We start from the raw sequence: 25275 nt of genomic DNA, 5'->3' as shown, positions 1-25275 counted from the left end.
ATTCAAGGGGAAGCACAGAATGCTTCTGTGTATATGCACAGTGAGGAGGAGAATTAAGGAGCATGGGGTAAGTGTGCCAAAGCTGAGAGGAACATTTTGCAAATAAGGCTGAAACAGAAAGCTTTTTAGCTTATTAACTACCAAATCTAAAGATGTCTTGAATCTCTTGAAAATGTCTGTAGCTATCATGACTTGCACGATCACTTTCTTTTCATACAATTAGGAGGCTGGATGGAAAATGGGGCTCAGCTAGACCAGTGTTTCTTAACCAGTGGTATGGATACCACCAGTGATACTTGGGATGGTGTCTGGTGGAATCCATAGGACCCCTGCCACCCGGAAGCGAGACCCGGAACACAACACAATAAACAATGGTAAGAGAGTCCAAAGCATTCTTTTCCATACATGAAAAAGCCCCCTGTCCACCCTGAGCCTCTTATTGGTGTTTGTCACATCACATCTGGCCTCCAAACCCAGAAGTAACTGGTGATGATGTCATCGCCTGTGGTACTTTGGACCATGTGAAGTGGTACGATGGAGGACAAACATTGAGAAACACTGGTCTAGACCAATGCTCTGGAGACTCCAGATGTTAACGTTTTTAAACATCAGTTTGCATTATCCAAATCATCATGAGTCAAAAGCAGAAAGTGCTGCAGTGAGCAAAAGGCATCATCATGCTAAAAGTGTCTGTAGACAGTGAACAGTCTAGTAAACACACCCATATGTCTGCAGCCCAGCCAGCCAAACCACACAAAAATCATCAGGATTACTAACAAATGTCATCCGGGGGAAACTTATTTGAAATTTCCATTCTGGAAGTCAATCATCTTGGTCCTCAACTCAGATTTGTCCTGTTAAATATCTTGTCTAATGGCAACATCCAACAAAGAGGTCTTTGGCAAGCCACTATTGATTCTTTTCTAATATTATTGAAATGGAAGTTAAAGAAAAATCAAGTGTCTTTCAGCACTTGGATGCGTGCTTTGAAACTGGTAACAGTAGTGGTTTCTGCAACTGTTCTATGTTCTGTTTAGGCATGCATTCTTGAAAGCAAGCCCAACTGCCAAAAGGAACTTACTTCTGGGAAAGCCTTCAGGATTCAGCTAATAGACCAGCTATTTTCAACCACTATGCGGTGGCACACTGGTGTTCTGCAAAAGATCTGCAGGTGTGCTGCTGTGGGAGTTTGTGGGAGGATCATATATTAGTAGGGTCATTGGTTGGTAGGAGCCCCTGGCCGGCAGTGCCTTGTCCATTGTCAAAAACTGATAGTGTGCCTTGACAATTCTAACACCTTCTCAGGGTACTATTCGATGAAAAAGGATGGAAATTGCTTTAGTAGACTATAAAAGAATGTTACATTTGTCATAAGTTTAAAACTTTTTATCATGAATTCTAGGTAAAATTGTTGTATGCACCAGTCAAATTAGTCCTGATGAGAGATGGTCAAAGGTGACCTGCCACCCAACCCCACTACACTGAAGGCAAAAAGTTGGCCTTCTACCTTCTTGTTTCTCTTTGCACAGTCCCTTCAAACAAAACAGGAAGCACTGAAAAGGCTGAGATTCAAAAAGCCAATGGTGTGCAAATAATGCTTCCATACACTCATGAAGGAAGCGGCTGGTTCCATTTCACAGGGTCCCCTGTACAGGGGAGTGAGCTTTTCAGGGTATAAGGAGAGTCTATTAGGGAGGAGAAGATTGAACAGAGTGAGTAGTAGATTGAGTGCAGCCCTTTTAATCACAACCTAAGCCTGCAATCCTCTGCACAAGCTGAATAAGTTCAATGAAAACAGTGGGAATTACATCCAAGTATACAAGGAAACTTCCTTATCCTGAGTCAGACCATTGGTCCCTCTAGCTCAGTACTCTAGTAGTAGAGTAGCTCTAGTAGTAGAGTAACTCAGTAGCTCTAGTACCGTGATTGGCAGAACATTTCCAGTGTTTCAGGTGAAGCATTTCCTATCTCCACCTGGAGATGCCTGAGCCCAGCAGCTTTTAAATGATTTAAAAAGCAGCTTTTTAAATGCCACAGGATGTGTTGACGGCATCTGGCCTAGATGCCTTTAAAAGGGGACTGGACAAGTTTCTGGAGGAAAAATCCATTACTGGTTACAAGCCATGATGTGTATGTGCAACCTCCTGATTTTAGAAATGGGCTATGTCAGAACGCCAGTGCAAGGGAGGGTACCAGGATGTAGGTGTCTTGTTATCTGGTGTGCTCCCTGGGGCATCTGGTAGGCTGCTGTGAGATACAGGAAGCTGGACTAGATGGACCTATGGCCTGATCCAGTGGGACTGTTCTTATGAAAAACACACTCTCCACCATGTCTCTTCTCCAAATGGGTACACACGGATTACATTCCTAATAAACCTCTTCGGTTCCTATTTAAAATCCTTAGAATATGGATTTGCCCTCCAACATCTTAAATAAATGTGACAGATAAATTTGCATACAATACCTTTCAGAACCATGGTCCACAGAATTCATGTCATCAGGAGAAATTCTGAACTCACTGATTCGGATTCTCTCTTCATAATCCTGAACTTCAACTGAATAGTAGACATACACTTTACCATTAAATTTGAATTTAGGATGGAAAACAATACCTAGAAAACCTCTCTCATCTCCTTCCCAGGGTGAGGTAAGTACTGCTTCACTGATGTTCAGAAATGGTTTTTCAAGCCGTGACCGATCTGGGAGGTAGGTCCAGACTAAGCCAACTTGTTCAGCAACGAAGAATCTGTGAGTTCCATCATTTGCATGCACCATAGCTACTGGGTTCCTAAGCCCATTGGCAACCTCCACTAAGCAGAGCTGCAGACATCCCTCTGAATCAGAAGTCACTAACCCAAGATTTTGATTAAGCTGCTGACTGGCTAGAAGGTGAGGGTAACAGTAGTCCACATCATCCAAGGACAAATACCGGCAGAACTTTGCCATGTTGTTTTCCAGAGCCAATAACTCTTCATCAGAAGTGAGGTAATGGAACATGGACCTGCACTTTTGCCACACCTGCGCACAGTAATCTTGGCATAGTCCTGGCAATGTTCTCTCAGGAGTAGAAGGATCTTCAGCATCGTATGAGTGAGCAGCATAGGGAGAGCACTCCTATGAAGAAAAAAGAAGACTGTATCAATGGTTTCTCTTCATGGTGCCATTAGTCAAATTCTGCTTTGGTCCTCTAAAACTTGTTACAAATATTTTAATTCCACTTTTACACAAAATGACACCATGCACCTGCCAAGATGACTACAATTAAATAACAATACATAACAAAATATCATATGGCTAAAATTTAATCAGGATAACAACAAGCACATATAAAGTAGCATATCAAGACAGAAAGAAAGAAAAAAACAGATCACCAGACAGAGAGGAGATAGCTCTCTTAGTTCACGTGCTGAGACACGGTGAAACAAGATGATTTTTATCTACCATCTAAATACCAGTAGAAACAGGGCCCAAATAAGCCTCCTGAGATAGAGAGTGCAACTGTCTGGGCACCACAACAGAGAACGCCCTGCTGCATGTACTCATCAGTACTGTCACAAGAAAGACCAAGAACAGGGCATCCATTGAAGACTACTAAGTAGAGATGAGTTTTTTTCAGTGATAACAAAATAAAGGTACATAACACCATTTTCTGCACTTCTCATTTTTGTAAAAAAAACATAAAACAAAAACCTGAAATCTGCAAAAAAACAACAACCAAAAAACACAAAACTGTTCCCTAATAACTCTACATATTCTCTAACACAGTGATTTTCCACCTTTTTCATCTCACAGCACACTGACAAGGTACTAAAATTGTCAAGGCACACCATCAGAGTTTTGACAATTGACAAGGAACACCTTGCAGTTGGTGGAGAGTTCACATCCCCATTGGCCTGATTAATAAATGTTCCTCCCGAAACTCTCGAAGCACACCTGCAGACCATTCACGGCACACCAGTGTGTCACGGCACAGTGGTTGAAAATGGCTGCTCTAACACATCTACATGCAAGTGGCTGCATCTGCATGGGAAGGATAAAGTGGATAGAGAGATGCTCTTTACACTCTAACACCAGAACCAGGGGACATCCACTAAAATTGAGTGTTGGGAGGGTTAGGACAGACAAAAGAAAATATTTCTTTACTCAGCATGTGGTCGGTCTGTGGAACTCCTTGCCACAGGATGTGGTGACAGCGTCTGGCCTGGACGCCTTTAAAAGGGGATTGGACAAGTTTCTGGAGGAAAAATCCATTATGGGTTACAAGCCATGATGTGTATGTGCAATCTCCTGATTTTAGAAATGGGCTATGTCAGAATGCCAATGCAAGGGAGGGCACCAGGATGTAGGTCTCTTGTTATCTGGTGTGCTCCCTGGGGCATTTGGTGGGCCTGTGAGATACAGGAAGCTTCCTGTGACATACAGGAAGCTGGACTAGATGGGCCTATGGCCTGATCCAGAGGGGCTGTTCTTATGTTCTTACACTTTTAAAGCGATTAAAATTGATAATTATAATTTATAAAACTATGCCCTTGTAATGAAAATGTGTAACACCACTTTCTGCACATCTCATTTTTGCCAAAAAACAAAATCTAGGAAAAAATAAAACTGAAAAAGCACTCCTCTACCAAGAAGGCAGGCAGATTCATGCAGATGAACCAGTCTCTTAAATATTCCAACCTCAAAACATTTACCCCCAAAACCCGACTTTTAAATCAACACATACCATCCCGTCTCCCAGCCCTTTCCATCCTTTACCAGAGTAGACAATGCTGGCTAGATAATCCAATTTGTTGACTTGGTAGTAGGCCATTTCACATGGACAGAGAGTGGGACTACATTTCTAGAATGAAGGTTATGCAGCAGCAGAGCTACATCTCTGTGTTTACCATTAGATCTTTGGAGAGATCGATTTAGTTACGTGATTTTTCACTGTAAACCGCTTTGTGAACTTTTAGTTGAAAAGCGGTATATAAATACTGTTGATTGATTGAGAGCAATTTCTTAACTGTAAACAATGACATGATCTTACTTTTACAAGATTAAAATGTTAAAGATGCTCCAAACATTGTTCTGTACAGCCAACATTTGATTTTATAAAACTTTAATATGTTTTGCAATAAAGAACCAAACAAGGTCTTACAAGGATAGGGAGAGGTGTAGCTCTAAGGTTAAAGAGGGTACAGAATACAAGAAACTAGAAAACATATGCAAACCAGGCTCCTCAGAATCATCTTGGGTGGAAATACCAGGCTCAAATAGTAATTTCATATTGCACACATACTCCAACCTTCCTGATAAAAATACAGAAGGAAATCTTGGCAGGGTCAGAAACTGAGGAGCCATCCAAATAAGAAATTGTTGTGATAATGGATTATAGGTGCCCCCCCCCCATATCCATGTGGGGTTCCATTCCATAACCCACCGTGGTTACCTGAAACCACAGATACAAGCAAACGCCTCCGCCCACTCTCCGGAGCCGAGGGTAGAGCTCCCCTCGCCTCCAGAGAGTCATCTGAGCCACGGACATTCCTCTAGAGGTGAGGGAGTGGAGCAGAGCTCCCCTTGCCTATGGAAAGGTGCGCACAGAAGGCCCTGTGGACCTGATCCACAGATAAATGAATCCACAGATACAGAATCTGTGGATACGGAGGCCCGCCTGTACTTCAGTTGCCCTAACAGACACTGGGAGCCCCAGCTTCACCTCACCAGTTTAGCAATGTTGGTGATGGGATGATGGGGGGGGAAGGGTAAGATTGGGCTCTGAGTAAATTAATGTTCAGGATATGACCAAGAGAGAAAATGTCTAGAGGCACATTAAATGACTGTGCCCTGGAACATTTGTTTTTGGAACTGGCCAGAGAGGGATCAGCCTATATTCCGTGGTGCACATCCTTTGGCTTTGCAAGGTAAGTCCTTCCTCACTAACCTTCTAGAGTTCTTTGAAAGGTCAACATTGATGCTGATAAAAGTGATCCAGCAGACAGCATTTACTTGGACTTGGGACAGACAAAAGGAGGTACTTCACATAATCAGTCTGCAGAATTCATTGCCACAAGATGTAACAATGGCCACTAGCTTGGATGGCTTTAAAAAGGGACTGGACAAATTCATGGAGGGCAGCTCTATCAATGGTTACTACTCAAGGTTAGTACTACTTACTATGGACCACATTCAGGTTCAGCAACAGAATGACAATGGACATCAGCTTTAGGAGAGTAAGGAAGGGGTAGAAGTATGCCTCTCTCACCTGATTGTGAGTTTTCCAGAGGCAGTTGGTGTGCCACTGTAGGAAACAGGATTCTGATCTAGATGGATCTTTGGCTAGCTTCACTAGGGCTTCTCTTATGTTCTTGTTTGCCACACTAGCATGACTCAGCTTCTACTTCTACTATTCTTCTATTACTACTATTCTGAAAAGATTACATTCAGACCAATGTAACCGCATACCCAGAATGGCAGATTCTCATCAAATAATATTTTTGCATGATGCAAAAGCAAAGTAGTATGGAATTGGTTTTAATTACTTTACTTTTCTACTGTACGCTTTTGAAACTACAGCTGAAAGTTGGTGTGAAGTGCGTAGTGGAGTGAGAGAACATTAGCCATCTGTCCTGTCAAAAAGACATAAACAGAAGTGGCAAAAACATATGGTGAGGAATTGACTTAGTAAGTGATTTGCCATGTATGAAACTTTGATAGGATGTTTTCACACAATGTAGTAATCTGGTACTTTGCTAAGATTTGTTTAAGCATAGTACTGATTTGAACTTTAAGACAATAAAATAGAATTTTAAGACAACTCCTCACATCAGAATAGTCTAACAGAGTGTCCTTACTCTATCATAGTCCCTCTGACTACTCCGTCTGCAGTAAATGGTTGGATAATTGCTAATTCCCATAAAGTCTCCTTACAGTTATGGCACAACTCCAATCTCCAACACCGCAACATGTACATAATCTCCCAGAATCAGTTCACAATTCAAAAGACACAAGATCCAATTCATATGGTGAGATTCTCAAACATTTATCTCCCTGTATTTACACATGCTTGCAAACGTCAGGAGCTCAGCTCCTTGCAGGACAATTAGCAGCTATAGCATCTGATTTCTGAACAGCCTCATGGCTTGAGGCAATTAGTTATCCAACCCACCAAAAATCAGGTTGTGACCCACCAGTGGGTCCTGACCCACAGTTTGGGAACCACTATACTGAAGTGTTCTGAACTTCAACTTCAGCAGCATCAACATCAACAACCTTTAAAACTTGATATTTAAAAGCTAATGCTTATTGTGGAACATCTTTGCTTATAATCAACCAATTAAAGAATCACATTTAGCACTGCATATTAAAAATTCTAATGCATAAAATGGAACATCTGGTACAACAGAATATCAGCACTAATGCATACTCTGGAATACCTTTGCTTATAATCAACCAATTATAGAACCACATCTGTTTTACTGACTATAATTTGATGCTCTTTGTTGGTTGAATTTAACACACAGCTGGGCCAGCTGAGGACAAGATGTAAAACTCTTTTCCCAAGAATCCTTTAAAGAAAATCAAAAAGTGCTAGCAGAGATTCGCCTGAATCATTGGAAAGTGTCCTACTGCCTGCATGGGCACTAGTTCAAGACCACACTGTGATTAGAATCAGCAAAAGAAAGAACCTTCTCTGCAATGAAAATGGCTGATGAGATTAGTTACTATACACTAGAAAACAGATGGGATCCTATTCCAGATTTTTCCCCTAAGAAATGAACTGCAACAGCTGGACTCAGGATGAGTTTGCTCTTGTTAAAATGTGACATGTTTATCTATGACATCAGTTTGGCAATCCTGGAAAAACTTCTTAGAAAACTGTTGTAATTTCCCCTTAATTCCACTATTATTGTTGCTATCTCTTCCTATCTTGAAAATGTAGTACTGTAAGCAAACACCCAACAATAATCTCCACCAACTTTGTGAGTATTTTAAACATGTAGTACCTGCACATAGTACATGCAAGGAAAGTGATGTTTAGCTGAGCATACTGGGTGGTTTCCTATATAAACATAAAAACTGCTGCTGCCTCTGAGCTAAGGTCCATCTTCTGCATTCAGAAGGTCCATCTTCTGCATTCTTCTGAGGTCCATCTTCTGCATTCTTCTGAGCTAAGGTCCATCTTCTGCATTTTCAGCAGCAGATAGCCAGATAATGTGGGATATCCAGAGGCAGGGTGTGAAGAGAATGGCCTTTCCCCATTATTTGACTCCAGCATCTGGGTGCTCAGATTGTACCCAGATAATGGCATTCCAATTAATTATTCTGGCTAGTAATAATAGACAGAACCTTCATAAATTGCTCTAATCCCTTTTTGAAACCATCCAATTTAGCAGCCATCATCAACACATTGCATGGGAGTGAACTGCATAATTTGGGAGCACACAGAAGGAACTGACTGAACAGCAGAAGGTTCAGGACTGATAGAGGAAAGCACTTCTTCACACAATTCACAATTAGCTCACAGAATTTTTTTTGCGATGGAATGTGGTGATGACCACAAACTTAAACAACTTTAAAAAGTGACTAGCTAAAAAACCATGGAGGTCAGGTTTAAAAATGGCTATGTACCATGAAGGCTTGGGTGAGTGGGGGGAGAAATGGAGAAACCATGGGAGGGGCTGGATATGAAAGCAATGGTGCATGCTGGATCCTATCCCCCTTTTCTGCTGTATCCCCTCCACCTTTCTCTCCTTGGACTTGTGCTAGCAAATTACCTAGCACAGAGCCAAAGAACCCATTGCAGGTCAGGAGGCTTATACAGGTCCAAGGAGACACATTGTAGAGTGGAAGGGCAGGCAGGTAAGGAGATCTAAATCCCCTTTCCTTGCTGAAGCCTCCCAATCCACCCCTCCCCCCACTGGATACATGACGTTTTCTCATGGTTGTACCAGTGGGGGGAGGGGGGAGAAGGACATGATCGAGCCATTAGATCAGAGGTATTCAAACTGGGGCGTCGCGACGCCCCAGCCTGAGGGTTCTGGTCCCTTTCCCCTTAAGGGGCGGGGGCAGCCAGGAGGCAGCGGCACAATCCCCAGGATTGCGCTGCTCAGGGGGGCTGCAGGGGCTTGGTACACTTGCCAAAGCCCCCTGCAGCCCCCCAGGAGTGCGGGGAGCCCTGCACGACCTTCAACAGGGCTCCCTGGGTCAGGGAAGGTGACAGTGGAGCGATCGCGCCCTACTCTGCTAAACTGGAAGCGGCGCACAGTCGCTCCGTGTTCCCTTTTGACCGGGCTGCAGGGACTGGGGTGCAACCTCCAGTCCCTGCAGCAGCCGTCCCTGGCTGTGGGGAGCTGGGCGCGAGAGCCTGCAGGGCTCCTTGGGTCAGGGAATGTGAAAGTGGGGCAATCGCACTCCGCTTCCCATTTTGTGTCAAACTTTAAAAGGGAACGTGGAGCGATCACACACCGCTTCCGGTTTAGCAGAGTGGGGCACAATCGTTCCGCTGTCACCTTCCCTGACCCAGGGAGCCCTGCCGAAGGCCGCGCAGGGCTCCCCGCACCCCTGGGGGCCTGCAGGGGGCTTGGGCAAGTGCACCAAGCCCCTGCAGCCCCCCTGAGTGGCGCAATCCTGGGGATCACGCCGCTGCCTCCCCCCCCGCCTCTGCAAAGACTTACTGCGGAATTCAAACTCCCTTCGAGTTTGAAAACCACAGCATTAGATGTTAAATGAACACATAGTTCTACACTTAACTATCCCCACATTATCCCAGCTTTGCAGAAGAATGAACCATGCTAGTGCGCTTATTTTAAAAAAGGCAACCCAATCCCACGTTCACTCTTATGTACTGATGAGAACTTACTGCTCAGAATTTAAGTACAAGACAGGCTAAACAGTTGTCATGCCACTTTGACTTGCTAGTTAAATACAGGTAATTATTCTAAGTTATCTGTTTAAATCTTCTCTGAGCCCTTGGGATGCAGTTAGAAAATATTAAGGATGCAATCCTAACCTATTTTCCAGCACCCAGGTAATGCAGCTCTGAGGCAAGGAAACAAATATTCCCTTACCTTGAGGCTGCCTCTGTGACTGCCACTCAACTGCAGGATGCAGCACATGACCCTTTGGCACAGCTGTGTCAGTGCTGGAAAGTTGGTTAGGATTTGGGCCTAAATCAATAAGTAGTAATAACACTTTCCCCGAGAGTTACTAACTTTTATGAAACATGCTTGTTTTCTTCAACAAAGAGCTGGTCTATACATGCGTGTACATTACTTGATTATTCAACACATCAGGACTCATAGCTGAATGGATCAGCTGTCTCACTGAAGAGTATCGTGCTAAATACAAAGTAAAGAAAATTATCTGTAGTAGCATTCGATCTGTAACAGCTCATACACACAAGCAAATCCTTGCTTGACCTGCAGTTGTTTACTACACTTACAGAACAATCCTATGCATCTTTACTCTGAAGTAACTTGCATTAAATCAGTCAATCCTACAGGAAGTCAACCTGACTGTTCATTGGAAGGTGAAGTTAAATCTTTTGGTCATCTCATGAGAAAGGAGGACTGTTTAGAAAAGACCCTGATGCTGAGAAAAACTGAAGGCAAAAGGAGAAGGGGACAGCAGAGGATGAGATGGTTAGATAGTGTCACCGAGGCTATGAACATGAATTTGCACAAACTCCGGAAGTTAGTGGTAGATAGGGGGGCCTGGCATGCTGTGGTCCACGGGGTCATGAAGAGTCAGACACAACTGACTGAACAACAACTTGAAATGTATTCAGTGGGGCTTTTGCCAAGGTCAATGCATAGGACTGAAGTTTAAAGGTCAAACTAGACATGAACCAGAATACATAACATGCCCTTTTGTCATTTGTTCCTGTTGGTAAACAGTACACTGGGGGGTGGTGTTAAAATGGGGCAAATTGTGATTGAGTGAGAGACTTTAGGACAAAATGCTTCTGATCCTGATTGCCTTCCTGCATGATATTATAGTTGGGGGAAAAACCCTTCACTGGGCTTTCAAAGAAAGAAATTTTTCTAATTCAGGTTGCATGGGGGGGAGGGTTAGTGGGAGCAAACACCTAAAGTCCTTCCTACCCCACCCTATTTCACCTCCCAACAGTACTATATACTGTAACCAAAGTGGCACATTGCACATTCCATGTACTGTCTAGTTTGACCCTAAAATGCTCAGAGATGACTTACGGTAAGTTGTTGAAGGTCCCCAGAAAGGTTTGTCTCACCTGCCCCACAGAGGGCACACACATTGACAGTGATCTTTGGTTACTGCCAGCCATGTCGAGGGATACAGATGTATGACTGGTGTTTTTAATCCATTCCAGGAACAGAAAAAAATATCTCATAATAAATCACAACTAAATATAGGAAGAGTTGAAGATTTGGAAAATTCTCAATTGTACAGAGACACTTGTCAAAATAATGTGGCTAATGAATACATTCTGTGAAAAATTACCATCTGCAAGTCTGAGAAGCAGGACTGAAATCAATCTAATGAATTCCTGTAAATTATACATCTGCTGTAACACAAAAGCATAATGAATAAGCTGAAGGATGAGGGCATAGATGTGTTAAATGTGAACCCAGAGCAGAGAGAAACTGTAGCTTTATGAAGGTGAGCCTGGTTTCCTCTCATTGCTATGCTAAAGGTATTGCCATGAGGATGGATTCAATGAAGTGTGAGAAAGCAGAGGTCATACAACACTGCTGCAATGTATTTAATGTGCTATGAGATTCCCAAAGAGGGAAGTGGTATTTAGTAGCTTCTGTGCTACTGCCCATGAGGTAAATGTCCAGGGAGATGGAAGGATGGCAAGGGCGGTTTGGGAGTGGAACAGATTGGTGAAGAAGGTGATGGACTCTCCATCACTAGAGATCTTCAAGCAGAAGCTTGATAGGAACCTGCTGGAGACGTTCTGGATTTCTTGCTACAGACAGGGGGTTGGACTAGATAACCTTGTGGGCAGTACGATTCTGTGAGTCTGCCTGAGATGTTCTTAGGGGAGCCAGAGTCCCTGAGGCAGTTCATGGTTGAACACAGTCACGTTCTGGCAACTCCTGCGACGCCGCTGGAACCAACTGTATTGGCTTCTGCCTTTCCATTGGACCATTTCAGCGACGTGGAGAGAGGGCATTTGCTGCATGGGTAATAGTCTATCCTCCATTATCTACTTTACCCAGACTTCGCGCACTGGAGAGGACACTCTGTTCCAGAACACTATTCAGAGCGCGATACCATAGTCTTCCGAGACTGAAGGATGCCAACAAAAAAAAAGACTAATTTCTACATTTCTTGGCTCTGTTATATTTACATGGACCTCTTGCCAAATCACTTCCCCACTGATGGTGTCAAGCTGTTTTTCCTCAGTAGCTTACTGAAGAGGTCTCCTGCCACACAGACCATTCCATATTATCCTATGACCTAGTCCTCTCCTGAACAGCTATGATGAAATGTAACTGAATGATGCAACTGAAATGTACCTTGGAAGATTCACTGAAGGCCAAACAAGTCACAACATCTAATACTTAAGACAAGGGACGAACACGGCCCTGGAGGAGACCAGATCCTTTTCTCTCAGCCCAATCCTATGCATGTCTATGCAGGAGTAATAGTTAATGGGGCTTACTCTCATTATAGTTAATGGGGCTTACTCTCAGATAAATTTGGATAGGAATGCAGCCCCTGTGGGTACAAGATTTGACCTTCTATTGTTTCCCAGATAATTTCATGGCCAAGTCTTCCCCCACTTTCTTTTACATAGTATTTCTGCCTCTTTTAAACATTTGACAACTTTACTTTTCTCCTTTTCTCTATTAAAATCAGTTAAAGTTTTCCGAAGAGTCACCATTCTGTTCAATTGCATAATACAATTCCTTATCTCGAGATATTGAAAGAATAATGGCCAATCTCCCCAAGTCAAATCTGCAAATGTCAAAATCCACTTCATCCTCTCTATAAATCTTATTATATTTTTTTTCTTTCCCAACAAGCAAAGGATCTTAATCTCACTGCATTCAACTGCAGATGTAGTTGGCAACCTTCAGTCTCGAAAGACTATGGTATCGCACTCTGAAAGGTGGTTCTGGAACAGCGTCTAGTGTGGCTGAAAAGGCCGATTCGGGAGTGACAATCCCTTCCACACTGGGAGCAAGTGCAGTCTGTCCCTGGCCTGTCTCCCTGGCTATGGGCCTTCCTTCTTTGCCTCTTTGCCTCAGACTGTTGGCCAACTGTCTCTTCAAACTGGGAAAGGCCATGCTGCACAGCCTGCCTCCAAGCGGGCCGCTCGGAGGCCAGGGTTTCCCACCTGTTGAGGTCCACTCCTAAGGCCTTCAGATCCCTCTTACAGATGTCCTTGTATCGCAGCTGTGGTCTACCTGTAGGGCGCTTTCCTTGCACGAGTTCTCCATAGAGGAGATCCTTTGGGATCCGGCCATCATCCATTCTCACAACATGACCGAGCCAACGCAGGCGTCTCTGTTTCAGTAGTGCATACATGCTAGGGATTCCAGCACGTTCCAGGACTGTGTTGTTTGGAACTTTGTCCTGCCAGGTGATGCCGAGAATACGTCGGAGGCAGCGCATGTGGAAAGCATTCAGTTTCCTCTCCTGTTGTGAGTGAAGAGTCCATGACTCGCTGCAGTACAGAAGTGTACTCAGGACGCAAGCTCTGTAGACCTGGATCTTGGTATGTTCCGTCAGCTTCTTGTTGGACCAGACTCTCTTTGTGAGTCTGGAAAACGTGGTAGCTGCTTTACCGATGTGTTTGTTTAGCTCGGTATCGAGAGAAAGAGTGTCAGAGATCGTTGAGCCAAGATACACAAAGTCATGGACAACCTCCAGTTCATGTGCAGAGATTGTAATGCAGGGAGGTGAGTCCACATCCTGAACCATGACCTGTGTTTTCTTCAGGCTGATTGTCAGTCCAGAATCTTGGCAGGCCTTGCTAAAACGATCTATGAGCTGCTGGAGATCTTTGGCAGAGTGGGTAGTGATAGCTGCATCGTCGGCAAAGAGGAAGTCACGCAGACATTTCAGCTGGACTTTGGACTTTGCTCTCAGTCTGGAGAGGTTGAAGAGCTTTCCATCTGATCTGGTCCGGAGATAGATGCCTTCTGTCGTAGTTCCAAAGGCCTGCTTCAGCAGGACAGCGAAGAAGATCCCAAACAAGGTTGGTGCAAGAACACAGCCCTGCTTCACGCCACTTCGGATGTCAAAGGGGTCTGATGTGGAGCCATCAAAGACAACAGTGCCCTTCATGTCCTTGTGGAAGGATCTGATGATGCAACTGCAGATATATAAAGCCAAAGGAAATTTTCTGGAGCTACTGGTAATTTGGTTTATTTCCAACCAGGAGTTACAGCTTTACTCATTTTCTTCTTGTATACAAAACTTTGCTGATCTTCCTTTAACCACATCAACACACTTAATGGACTTTGCACAGCCATCAGCTCCATTTCACAAGATGAGATATGCCCAGCACTTGCTGGTATATGAATGCCACGAATGTAGTAGCGCAATAATGTTTAGCTATATTCCTCTAGCCCAGGGGTGTCAAACATAAGGCCCGGGGGCCGGATGCAGCCCGCAGAAACTTTTAATCTGGCCCTCGGGCTCTCAGCTGCTGAGCAATGCTGAGGTGACACTGCTGTAAGGGCGGCCCACATGATAATTGGGCTCTCCCATATCTCGCAATATGATCAAGATTTGTGTAATTTCTCTCTCATCATTAGCAGCTAATGAGTTCCCACGCAAGAACAGAGTGTTTATTTCTGTTTTTGACCTGTTTAATGACATCACTTCCTGTGTAATGACATCACCTCCGGCCCTCAGCAGGCATCATGAATGCTTTTCTGCCCTCTGTAGGCCATGAGTTTGACACCCCTGCTCTAGCCCTTCTTTTTCCTTCACTATTTGCATAAACTTTGCCTTCACCCTTGCCTTTTAAAAGTTCCATTTACATTTCAGAATGTTCTTTGAATTCTGTCCTGTTTTCTGTGATGTATACACAACAATGTTAAAAAGAAAAATGTAGGTAATATTTTCATTGTACCTACTCTTTCCTTCCTGTAGATGTTATTTTACCTGCCCACTTTTTATGCTAAATTTTGTTCTATTAATCAGAGATTCCATGTTATTTTTCATTGCATCCTGAACAGAATAAGAAATTATAATTCCTAGGTATTTTATTCCATAACCCTTCCATTCTGAACCTGTTGCTCCCAACCAGTAATTTTCTGGTTACAAATTGTGTTTATACCCATGATCTCTACTTCTGCCTAGTGATAGCTTACGGAGGGGGTTATGGAGTGATAAGATACATGTTTACACTTCTGGAAAGTCCCATCAGGGTCAGACTGACAATGGAGCCCTGCCAATTCATCTCCACCTGATGTGGTGTGACTACTTGCCACCCTCCCTGCTTGGGTAGGGTTCTTGGTCAAAGACCCCAAACGTATCTTGATGATCTGTTCAAACAATGCTGTTCAAATATTGCTTTTCAGGTCACGTCAGCTATGGTACAAGTTCAGTGCAAATTCTTCTGGAAAACTTTGGTTCCTCTATGATTACCATCTCCCATGTAGCTCTCTTTTCTGCCTTAGCCTACTGAGCTAAATATGATCTTAAGCAAAAAAAAAAAAAATCACTCTTCACTCAGCCACATAGCACAATGACTATAACATGGCACACATAATATAAATGCATTTGATAGGTGAGAATGTTTTTCCAGTCATGACAGCAGCTGCTCCCCAGGGTTCAACACTAGTTTTTCCCAGACCAGGTAACATATAACATATGCTCTGTAACTGAATGATTGCCCGTAACCCTGTTATACTGCCTGTTATACTGCCTTTTCTGTGTGGAATTTCTAACATCTAAGTATGACCCTTTAAGCAGAGTCTTGTTTTGATTTAAAAGTGTTGATACTGTTCGCCTGACTTCATCACAACGTTCACTTAGTATATCTCGCACTGTAACATTTAACAAGAGAAAAAAGAAGCTCAGAGCATTTTTTTAAATAAGTGAACATATTTTTTAGTTGGCAATCTTCAGTCTTGAAAGACTATGATATTGCGCTCTGAATGGTGGTTCTGGAACAGCGTCTAGTGTGGCTGAAAAGGCCGATTCGGGAGTGACAATCCCTTCCACACTGGGAGCAAGTGCAGTCTGTCCCTGGTCTGTCTCCCTGGCTATGGGCCTTGCTTCTTTGCCTCTTTGCATCAGACTGTTGGCCAAGTCTCTCTTCAAACTGGGAAAGGCCATGCTGCACAGCCTGCCTCCAAGCGGGCCGCTCAGAGGCCAGGGTTTCCCACCTGTTGAGGTCCACTCCTAAGGCCTTCAGATCCCTCTTGCAGATGTCCTTGTATCGCAGCTGTGGTCTACCTGTAGGGCACTTTCCTTGCACAAGTTCCCCATAGAGGAGATCCTCTGGGATCCGGCCATTCTCACAACATGACCGAGCCAACACAGGCGTCTCTGTTTCAGCATATAGCGAACATATAGCCTGTTTATTAATTACATTTTCAAATATGATAAGGAATTCCACAATTATGGAATTCCCTACCAGGGGAATTTCAATTTCCCCATCTCTCATAGCCTTTCAGCCAGGGCTCAAAACATCTTTATTCCATCTTGCATTTAGATGATAGATTGATGCCTGCCCCCTGTGCCTCTGTAGCAATGCTTTGGTTATAAATTGTTGTCCTCCTACAGTGTTTTTATTGCTATTATGATTTGATTTATTGTTTTATATATTGCATATTTTAGCCTGGAATTGTTAGCTGCTTTGGTCACTTGCTCCAATATAGGAAAGGTGCAAAATAAATCTTTTAAATAAACAAACAAACAAATCTGCAGGTGTCTGCTTGTAGGGATAGCTCAAGACAGTGGCCTAGATCCAGCAGCTACATGCAGCCCAACATTCATCTGACTCAAAAGGACAATTCAACAGGGTGCAGGTAGTACCTACCTGCCTCTAGTGCAGAGACTTGCAAATTTACTTAATGTAAGAGCCACATATAATAAACTTCAGATATTTGAGAGTCACAATATTTAAGAAGCATTTAAATTCTTAAATATATTTACTCACCGTGAACTTACGTTTTAATGCAGTGCACTCTCAGTTTATAACCAGTAAATAATTATAAAGCTTGAAAATGTTTTGTTTATCTTTTATAGTAATTATGATGCAAAAAGGAGCTCAGCCAACATACTTCTGCCAGCTACACATTTTGTGTCAAAGAGCCACATGTGGTTTGCAAGCTGTTGTTTGGCCACCTCTGCTATAGTGCAATCCAAAACATGTATCTTGGGAAATTCAATTGAGCCAGTGTGTTTGTGATTATAGGTGGACAGCCCAATCCTATCCAGCACTGGCACAGCCAGGCCACATGGCCTGTGCCGTATACAAAGTAGGTTAGGACATGGCTGGAAGTCACCTCAGGGTAAAAGGATTTACTTCCCCTCACCCTGAGTAAAGCCCCAGTCACCCTTATGGAGCTTCTTGGATCTGCGCCATGTAGCTGGCACAAATCCGGGAGGCCTGGTGTAACTCTGGGGTGACAAGGAGGGGAGTTAGGACTCAGTATGCGTTGCTGCCGCTGATCCTACCCCCCTCCCAGGCCTGATCCTCCTCCCATTCCCTCTTCACTAAACCGGCCTCCCGCCAACCTCCCCATGCCTCCACGCCAGCTGGTGCAATCTTACCTCATCCGACCAGCACTGGGCTGGGATGTGGTGCCAGCAGGTTGGTGCACGCCTTTGGGCCAGCACTGCCAGCTCTTGAGTAGCTGCAAATGTGCTTTCTAGCACATTTGCAACACTCAGAGCCGGCACAGGGAGGGTTGCACCTGCTCAAATGTCCTTTAGGATTGCACTGTTAGTCTCAAATCCTGTGAGAAGAATTATGGGTGAGCAAAATGTGTATGCGCAACCTCCTGATTTTAGAAATGGGTTATGTCAGAATGCCAGATGCAAGGGAGGGCACCAGGATGCAGGTCTCTTGTTATCTGGTGTGCTCCTTGGGGCATTTGGTGGGCCGCTGTGAGATACAGGAAGTTGGACTAGATGGGCCTATGGCCTGATCCAGTGGAGCTGTTCTTATGTTCTTAAAATGATGCGAATACTGACATTCTCCTTGGGGATGGAAGCAAGGTACTGGCTCACACCTCACTGGGCACAGTTAAGATGTGGCTGTGTACAAATATATGGACTAAAAGACAATCCAGTGCACTACTTAACCTGGCAGGCTCTTCAAGGAAAAATAGGATTTTAGTTTATTATTTTTTTTAAAGAAAGTTCCAAAGATTAATACATATTACGGAAAGTGTACAGAAAAAGTACAGCAAGAACACAGAGGGCCCAAGCAGGAAGGCCCTGCAAGCCATGCACCCAGCCAAGCAAGTTTGCAAAAAAAAAAGTGCATTGTAAGCAAAGATAATCCCTACTGTTCTATATCAGCAATTTTCAACTTTTTTCATCTCATGACCCACTGAGAAGGCACTAAAATTGTCAAGGTACACCATTAGTTTTTTTTTTTTTAAACTCATCGTACTGCCACCCAAGCCTACCATTCCCAATGGCCCTACTAATTTAGGAACTTCCCCACAAACTCCTGCAACACACCTGAGGAACATTCGTGACACACCAATGTGCCATGGCACAGTGGTTGAAAATTGCTACTCTATATGATGGAGGAGTGCAGAGAATTGGCACATTTTCACTTCACTTATGGGGCAAGGCTATTCACCCCATACCCTGATCTAGTACATTTTGAATTAAGAATTAAAGAACAGGAAGAGTACAATTGGCATTTCCCAAACGAACTCATGGGGCATACGTGCTGCATACTGAGCAAAACGGAGGCACTCGCCCTGAGCTCCATCTTGCATTCACCTCCATTTTGCTCCCACCGCCTGGAACGGCTCCAAGGGCGAGGGAGCGGGATCGCCTGCATGGCGCATTCAGATACCTGCAAAACGTAGTGCTTTGCACTCCCTCTAGCTATGCCACTGGATGTCATACTCACTCCCTTTAGCTCTGACCCCTCATTCCCCTTCTCTGGGTCTTCTCTGCAATTCAGTATTTGAAATGAAGGCCAGTAGCATGACTAGAGGGAAACAAAGCACTAAGTTTTGCAGGCACCTGCAAAGTTTTGCAAGTCCCTCTGCTTGCACCTAACGTTCAGGGACCTGCCAAGCTTAGTGCTTTGCCCCTTCTAGCTACGCCACTGCTGCCATCCCGCTGTGACGCCATGATGCGTGCAGGTGATGCTTGGCTTGAGGAGGGAGGCGCCAGCCAAGCTGAGTGCTTTGCCCCCCTCTAGCTATGGCACTGCATGTCAGGCTCACCCCCTTTAGCTCTGACCCCTCATTCCCCTGCTCTGGGTCTTCTCTGGCATCCAGCATTTGAGTTGAAGGCCAGTGGCATAACTAGAGGGGGCAAAGCACTAAGTCTTGCAGGCACCTGCAAAGTTCTGCCAGTCCCTCCGCTTGCAGGGCGCGTTCAGGCGCCTGCCAAGCAGAGTGCTTCGCCCCCCCTCTCGCTACGCCGCTGCTGCCAGAGAGGCGCGCAGGCGCCGCCCGGCTCGGGGAGGGGCTGCCCGGACGGCTCCCCAGCCCGCCTGCGCTCACCTGGCACAGCAGGTCCTGCAGGTGTCCGGCGCAGGCGGCGTAGGCGGCCTGGTCGAGGTGCCCGCTGACGCGGTAGTAGCGCTGCAGCAGGGCGGAGTCGCGCTCCGCGTCGCAGCAGCCGAAGTCCGAGTACTGGACGCAGAAGACGAGCGGCCGCGGGGGCCTGAAGGGCGGCTTGAAGTCCAGGCACTGCGGGTGACCCGACGCCGGCCCCAGAGGCGGCAGCAGCAGCAGCAGCAGCCAGGCCCAGGAGCCGGGAGGAGCGCGCGCCGCCCTGGCCATGCTCGCCTGTGCCGTGCGCTCAGAGGCGGCGCTCGCGGAGCGCCCTGCCGGGCATGCTGGCCCTCTGCAGCCGGCTGCGCGCGGGCAGCGCTCTCCCTCGGCTGCCTCTTCGCCGCAGGGCAGGGCTGCTCCGCTGGGCGCCTTCCCCTGGAGAGGCTTTGGAGCCCGCACCTCAGGCTCCGACGAGCCCCCCTTTCGCTTCCCTCCCCCCTCCCTCCCAGGAGGAGAGGAGGAAAGCGCAGGCACCGCCTCTGCCTGTGTGGAGGGCCAGCTGGAGCAGCGCCCGCCGGGGAAGGAGGAGGCGCCCCTGGAAGAAGAGGCGCTCTGGCGATGGGCGCCTCTTGACGCACGGGCTGGCCTCCCAGGCGGGAGAGCGCAGAGCCCCAGCCGCTGCAGGTCTACTCGGAAGTAAGTCCCATTACAGTCAAAGGGCTTACTCGCAGGAAAGTCTGGATAGGACTGCAGCCTCAGAGCCCCAGGCTATGCCTGTCTACTCAGAAGTAAGTCCCATTACAGTCAATGGGGCTTACTTCCAGGAAAGTGTGGCTAGGACTGCAGCCTCAGAGCCCCAGCCTATGCCTGTCTACTCAGAAGAATGTCCCATTACAGTCAATGGAGCTTACTCCCAGGAAAGTGTGGCTAGGACTGCAGCCTCAGAGCCCCAGCCTATGCCTGTCTACTCGGAAGTAAGTCCCAATAGAGTCAAAGGGCTTACTCCCAGGAAAGTGTGGATAGGATTGCAGCCTTAATGACAGGGAAACGAGTTGTGCAGAGGAAATGAGGAGGAGAAAATGAAAGTGAAGCCTGTTTTAGTTGGGGATTGTTTGTCCTTCAGTGTTAGTGGGGCCTGGCTAGGGCTACAGTGCTATCCACACTTTCCTGGAAGTAAGCCCCATTGACTATCATGGAACTTCCTTCTGAGTAGACATGCATAGGCTCTCAGGCTGCAATGCTAGAGTCAGCCTAGTGGAAGACTATGGGACTTCTGAATAGACAAGGTGCAGAAGGGAGCCACCAAAATGCTGACTGGGCACCTCCCTTAAAAGAATAGGCTACAGCATTTGGGGCTCTTCAGTCTAGAAAAAAGGCCATGGCACACTGGTGTGCTGCAAATGGTCCCCAAGTGTGCCGTGGGAGTTTGGGGGAGGGTCATTTATTAAAAGGACTATTAAGAGGCACTTTTTCAAGTGGGTGCTCCTTTTTCAGCAGGGGGAGAGTAACTGGCCCACCTCACCCCAGCAGTGTCTGTTCTAGTGGCTGTCTGCTGGTGTTCTTTTGCATCTTTTTATATTGTGAGCCCTTTTGGGACAGGGAGCCATTAGTTATTTGATTTTTCTCTGTAAACTGCTTTGTAAACTTTTAGCTGAAAAATGGCCGCTCTAGAGGGCCAGAGGGTCATTGGGGGCTCCCTGCGGGCCAGATTGGGGGTTCCTGAGAGCAGCAAATGGCCCCTGGGCCACAGTTTGGGCACCCCTGATTTAGACGTACAAAATTATGCAGGGGGTTGATAGGGGAATGTTCTTTTCCATCTCACACAACACCAGAACATCCACTAAGATTGAGTGTCAGGACAGACCAAAGTAAATGTTTCTTTACTCAGCATGTAATTAATCTATGGAACTCCCTGCCACAGGATATGGTCATGGCATCTGGCCTAGATCACTTTGAAAGGGGATTGGACAAATTTCTGGAGGAAAAGTTCATCTCAGGTTACAAGCCATGATGGGTATGTGCAACCTCCTGATTTCAGAAGTAGAACTCAGTTCTAACTCAGAATGCCAGATGCAAGGGAGGGCACCAGAAAGCAGGTCTCTTATGTGCTCCCTGAGGCATCAGGTGGGCTAGTGTAAGATGCAGGAAGCTAGACTAGATGGGTCTTTTTGGCCTGATCCAGCAGGGCTCTTCTTGTGTTCTGATGACAAACGTAAGATAGCAGAGGCATCTCTTCCACTTTGCTCTGGTTGCTAGGAATGGCTGTGACAGCAAGGGGGAGGGGCAGCTTTCAAAGTGTGTCAAGGCACCCTGTAAAACTTAGGGCTGTGCTCCCCCTTGTAGCTACACTACTGCTTCACCAGCTCTGAAAAGGCACAGCAAGTCAGTCCTTATGCTTCTGGAAATGCCAAGCAAGAGCATCCACAAAAGTTCTCTCTCTCTCTCTCTCTCTCTCTCTCCTCTTTTTCCCCATTTAGCTGTTGAAGCTAAGAAAGTTCAAGGGGAAGCCAAGAGTGGCATCTGAGCTGAAGATTGCCCAAAAAATGCTAATCAGGAGCAGTCCTGGTGGAAAATTAGATGAAAGAGTAGAAGACCAAAAAAATGTTATTTTGTTCTGACAGGTAGCCCTATGAACTGAAATTTCTCTCAATCTTTGTAATTCTGCTCTCCCTACCATCATCAAAAACTTCAGGAAGAGATTTGTTTTAGTTAATAATTATAAGATATGTCAACCAGCAAGACAATCATATATGCTTTGAAACACAAGAATCCCACTGAGATTTGGGAAGTCTGCAATACCTGTGAAGACCACCTAGAATAAAGCATGTAGTGCTTCCATTACTGCCCCTCTGTGTATGAACAAAGAGCCTTGGGTAAAGCTTAGATGCCTTTAAGAGGGGATTGGACAAATTTCTGGAGGAAAAGTCCATCACGGGTCACAAGTCACGATAGGTATGTGCAAACTTCTGCTTTTAGAAGTAGGCTATCTCAGAATACCAGATGCAGGAGAGGGCACCAGGACATAGGTTGTGTTTTATTTGGTGGGCCACTGTGAGATACAGGATGGGCCTTTGGCCTGATTCAGCGGGGCTCTTCATATATTCTTATGTGACATTCTTAGCTATTTTTCAATAGCTTACAAATTGAAGACATAGCTAATAAAAGCAAGCCAATCGGGTACAAAACCCTCTTTAAAGTATCTAACAACAGATGGAGAGTTTTGCTGCAATTGTACATGTGGCCCAATTAAAACAAGGAGAGGTCCTTTTCAAAACTTGGATTCCCTGTGCACTGTGCAGCTTGAAAAGGTGCAGTACTCTGTGAAAAGGATAACACTGTCACAAGGAACAAGGACTCCAATCCATAATCCGTATCAGCCAAGTACCTGGAATTCAGTTAACTGATTTTTGCCCTGTTCACAGGTATACACATTTGGTCCCTGTTGAATATAAACAACATTGGGCAGAAATGGTTTAATTTAGTCCTCTTGGAAGAAGGCAAGACACTATTTACTTAAAGCAATTTAACTTGTTTGTGGTTTTAGAACAGTTGTTTAGCATGTGGGAAAACTCAAAAGCATAAGTGGAATGTAAATAACGGGGGGAGGAGGTTCAAAAGGGATGAAACCATGGTGGAGAGTCATGGGACTTTAGCATTTTTCTCCCTGCTGCAGTGGCATAGCTAGAGGGGGTGCAAAGCACTGTTTTGCAGGGAGCATTACTGTGGCATGGAAGTGGCCCCTCCCCATCTGAGCCATTCTGGATGTTGCCTCCATTTTGCTCTCATGGCCTGGAATGGCTCCAAAGGGGAGGGGCTGCTTGCAAGCTGTGGTGAGGCTCCCTGCAAAACTTAGTGCTTTGCACCCCGTCTAGCTACACCATTGTGCTGCTGCTGTTCCAGTTCTTGCATTTCCCCTCACACATGCTATTTTCATTGGGGGAAAATTCCATTGGCTTTCAAAAGGTCCCCCCATTCCCAACCATAGTTTTACCCTGTTTTAAGGGGGGCCCCATGTACTACTACAAAATACAAGCAAAGACAATCAGATCACTTTGTATATTTAATGTAACTTGTAGTTTGGCCTTCACTTTAGACCAGGGGTCTCCAAATTACGGCCCATGGGCTGAATCTGGCATTACAAAAAAGCAGACATGGTGCTTTCCGTTCTGTGCTGAAGCTACCTTTATTTGCACCCAGTTGTCCCACAGCCTCACACTGGACAACTGCTTCCAACACCTATTACCCTAGTTGCCTCTGTGCCCTGATTTCCCAGGGGCAGTGGCTGCCCATTGTGAGTCTGTGGGAGGATCAGGCACAAAGAAAGGCAGTTGCTGTGTGGCATGGAATGCACCATGCACAGACTGCTTTTTTTTTTTTTTTTTATAAAAGTGGGCCATGGTTAGCAAGTCAGGCCAGTACCATGTTTGGACCAAACATGCATCCTAGGACATAACCCAAAATCTTATGCAGCATACTAGGGTTTTATGGTGGATGCTCAGGGTTTTCTCAGCCAACCTCACTGTGGAAAAGGTTCTTTGGAGACAGTATGAGAAAGCTAAGCAAAAAATAAATAAAAAATTTCTCCATTAGTCAATTTGATCTGGTGTAAAACCCTTCCTAGCCCCAATTTTGGCAGTCAAATTGTGAATAAAACTCAGCTGTTGACAGTGCCAGCCTATGCATGCCTTCTCAGAAGTTAGTGACATTGATTTTAGTGGAACTTACTCCCAGGTAAGTGTGTATAGGATTGCAGCCTAGCAGCACAATCCTAACAAACTTTCTAGGGCCAATGCAGCCCCAAGGTAAGGTAACAAACATTCCATTACCTTAAGGAGGCCTCCATGACTGCTCCCCCTGCAGGATGCAGCAGCCACTGCACCAGTGCTGGAAAGTGCTGAGTCTTCCTAGAGGATCTTGAGTGTTACCAGCAATATGGTTTTTCTTCCTCTGCATCCAAACATGGAATAATGCCAATATCTGCAAGAGAAGCACCATAGGAATGAACTGACATTAAACAGATTGCATTTTTGTCACAGTTATCTCTGAGCGCACAGAAGCAGAGCCAAATGGAGCCCTTCACAGTTTTTTGGAATACTTTCTCTCGTAGCTTAGCTGTTCTGAGTAGCTACAAAGAATCTTACTATGAATCATTCATTAGAGTGGATTGAGACTTATTTTTTAAAGCCTTCTTGGGCATCAAGAACTGTTTTTCAAAGTAGTGTGCACACACACTGTGCCAAGAATTTTGCTTTCCTTGAAACTGGCTTAAGCTTTCAGATGCAGGAACTGCTAAACTAAGCATCCAATTGCCGATTTATCCATACGTTTTTGTTATCACAAAGCTGTAAGGCTGAGGTTGTTCAATCTGTGCTGGGGTGTATAAGACTGAGGTGTTCAATCCCTGGGGCTCCCTAGGGAGGCGTGGCTAGCCCCCAGGGGCATGGTCAGGCATCTTAGGGAGAGAGGTGGCTATAGCTGCTCCACTCAGCTGCATGGGCTGCCTTCCTACTTGCTGCTTTTTTTCCTGGCTGTGAACAAGGTGGGTGGGGCAATGTGAGGTGGAGAGGGGTGTGAAACATGGTGGGGGGAGGTGGGAGAGAAGGCTGGCTGGGCAGCTGCATCTCTGCATGAGAGGTGCTGCATC

General features: G+C 45.4%; 2 protein-coding genes across 2 annotated transcripts in view; one reads left to right on the top strand and one right to left on the bottom strand.

The window, feature by feature from the left end:
* HHIPL1 (HHIP like 1) overlaps window positions 1-20121 on the bottom strand; it is a 42235-nt gene extending 22114 nt beyond the window's left edge. Inside the window, exons 1-2 of the mRNA XM_066628858.1 lie at window positions 19638-20121; window positions 2465-3114 (exon numbers count right to left, since the gene is read on the bottom strand). Of these exons, the coding sequence (XP_066484955.1) occupies window positions 2465-3114; window positions 19638-19919 (932 nt within the window). The 5' untranslated portion in view covers window positions 19920-20121. The remainder of the gene's footprint in view (window positions 1-2464; window positions 3115-19637) is intronic.
* Window positions 20116-25275, top strand: part of CCDC85C (coiled-coil domain containing 85C) — a 225176-nt gene continuing 220016 nt past the window's right edge. Inside the window, exon 1 of the mRNA XM_066628917.1 lies at window positions 20116-20327. The gene's annotated coding sequence lies outside the window, so the exon portion shown is untranslated. The remainder of the gene's footprint in view (window positions 20328-25275) is intronic.

This window comes from Tiliqua scincoides, chromosome 1, assembly GCF_035046505.1.
Source record: "Tiliqua scincoides isolate rTilSci1 chromosome 1, rTilSci1.hap2, whole genome shotgun sequence".
Classification (NCBI taxonomy): domain Eukaryota; kingdom Metazoa; phylum Chordata; class Lepidosauria; order Squamata; family Scincidae; genus Tiliqua; species Tiliqua scincoides.
This window is presented reverse-complemented; position numbering and strand designations above follow the sequence as displayed.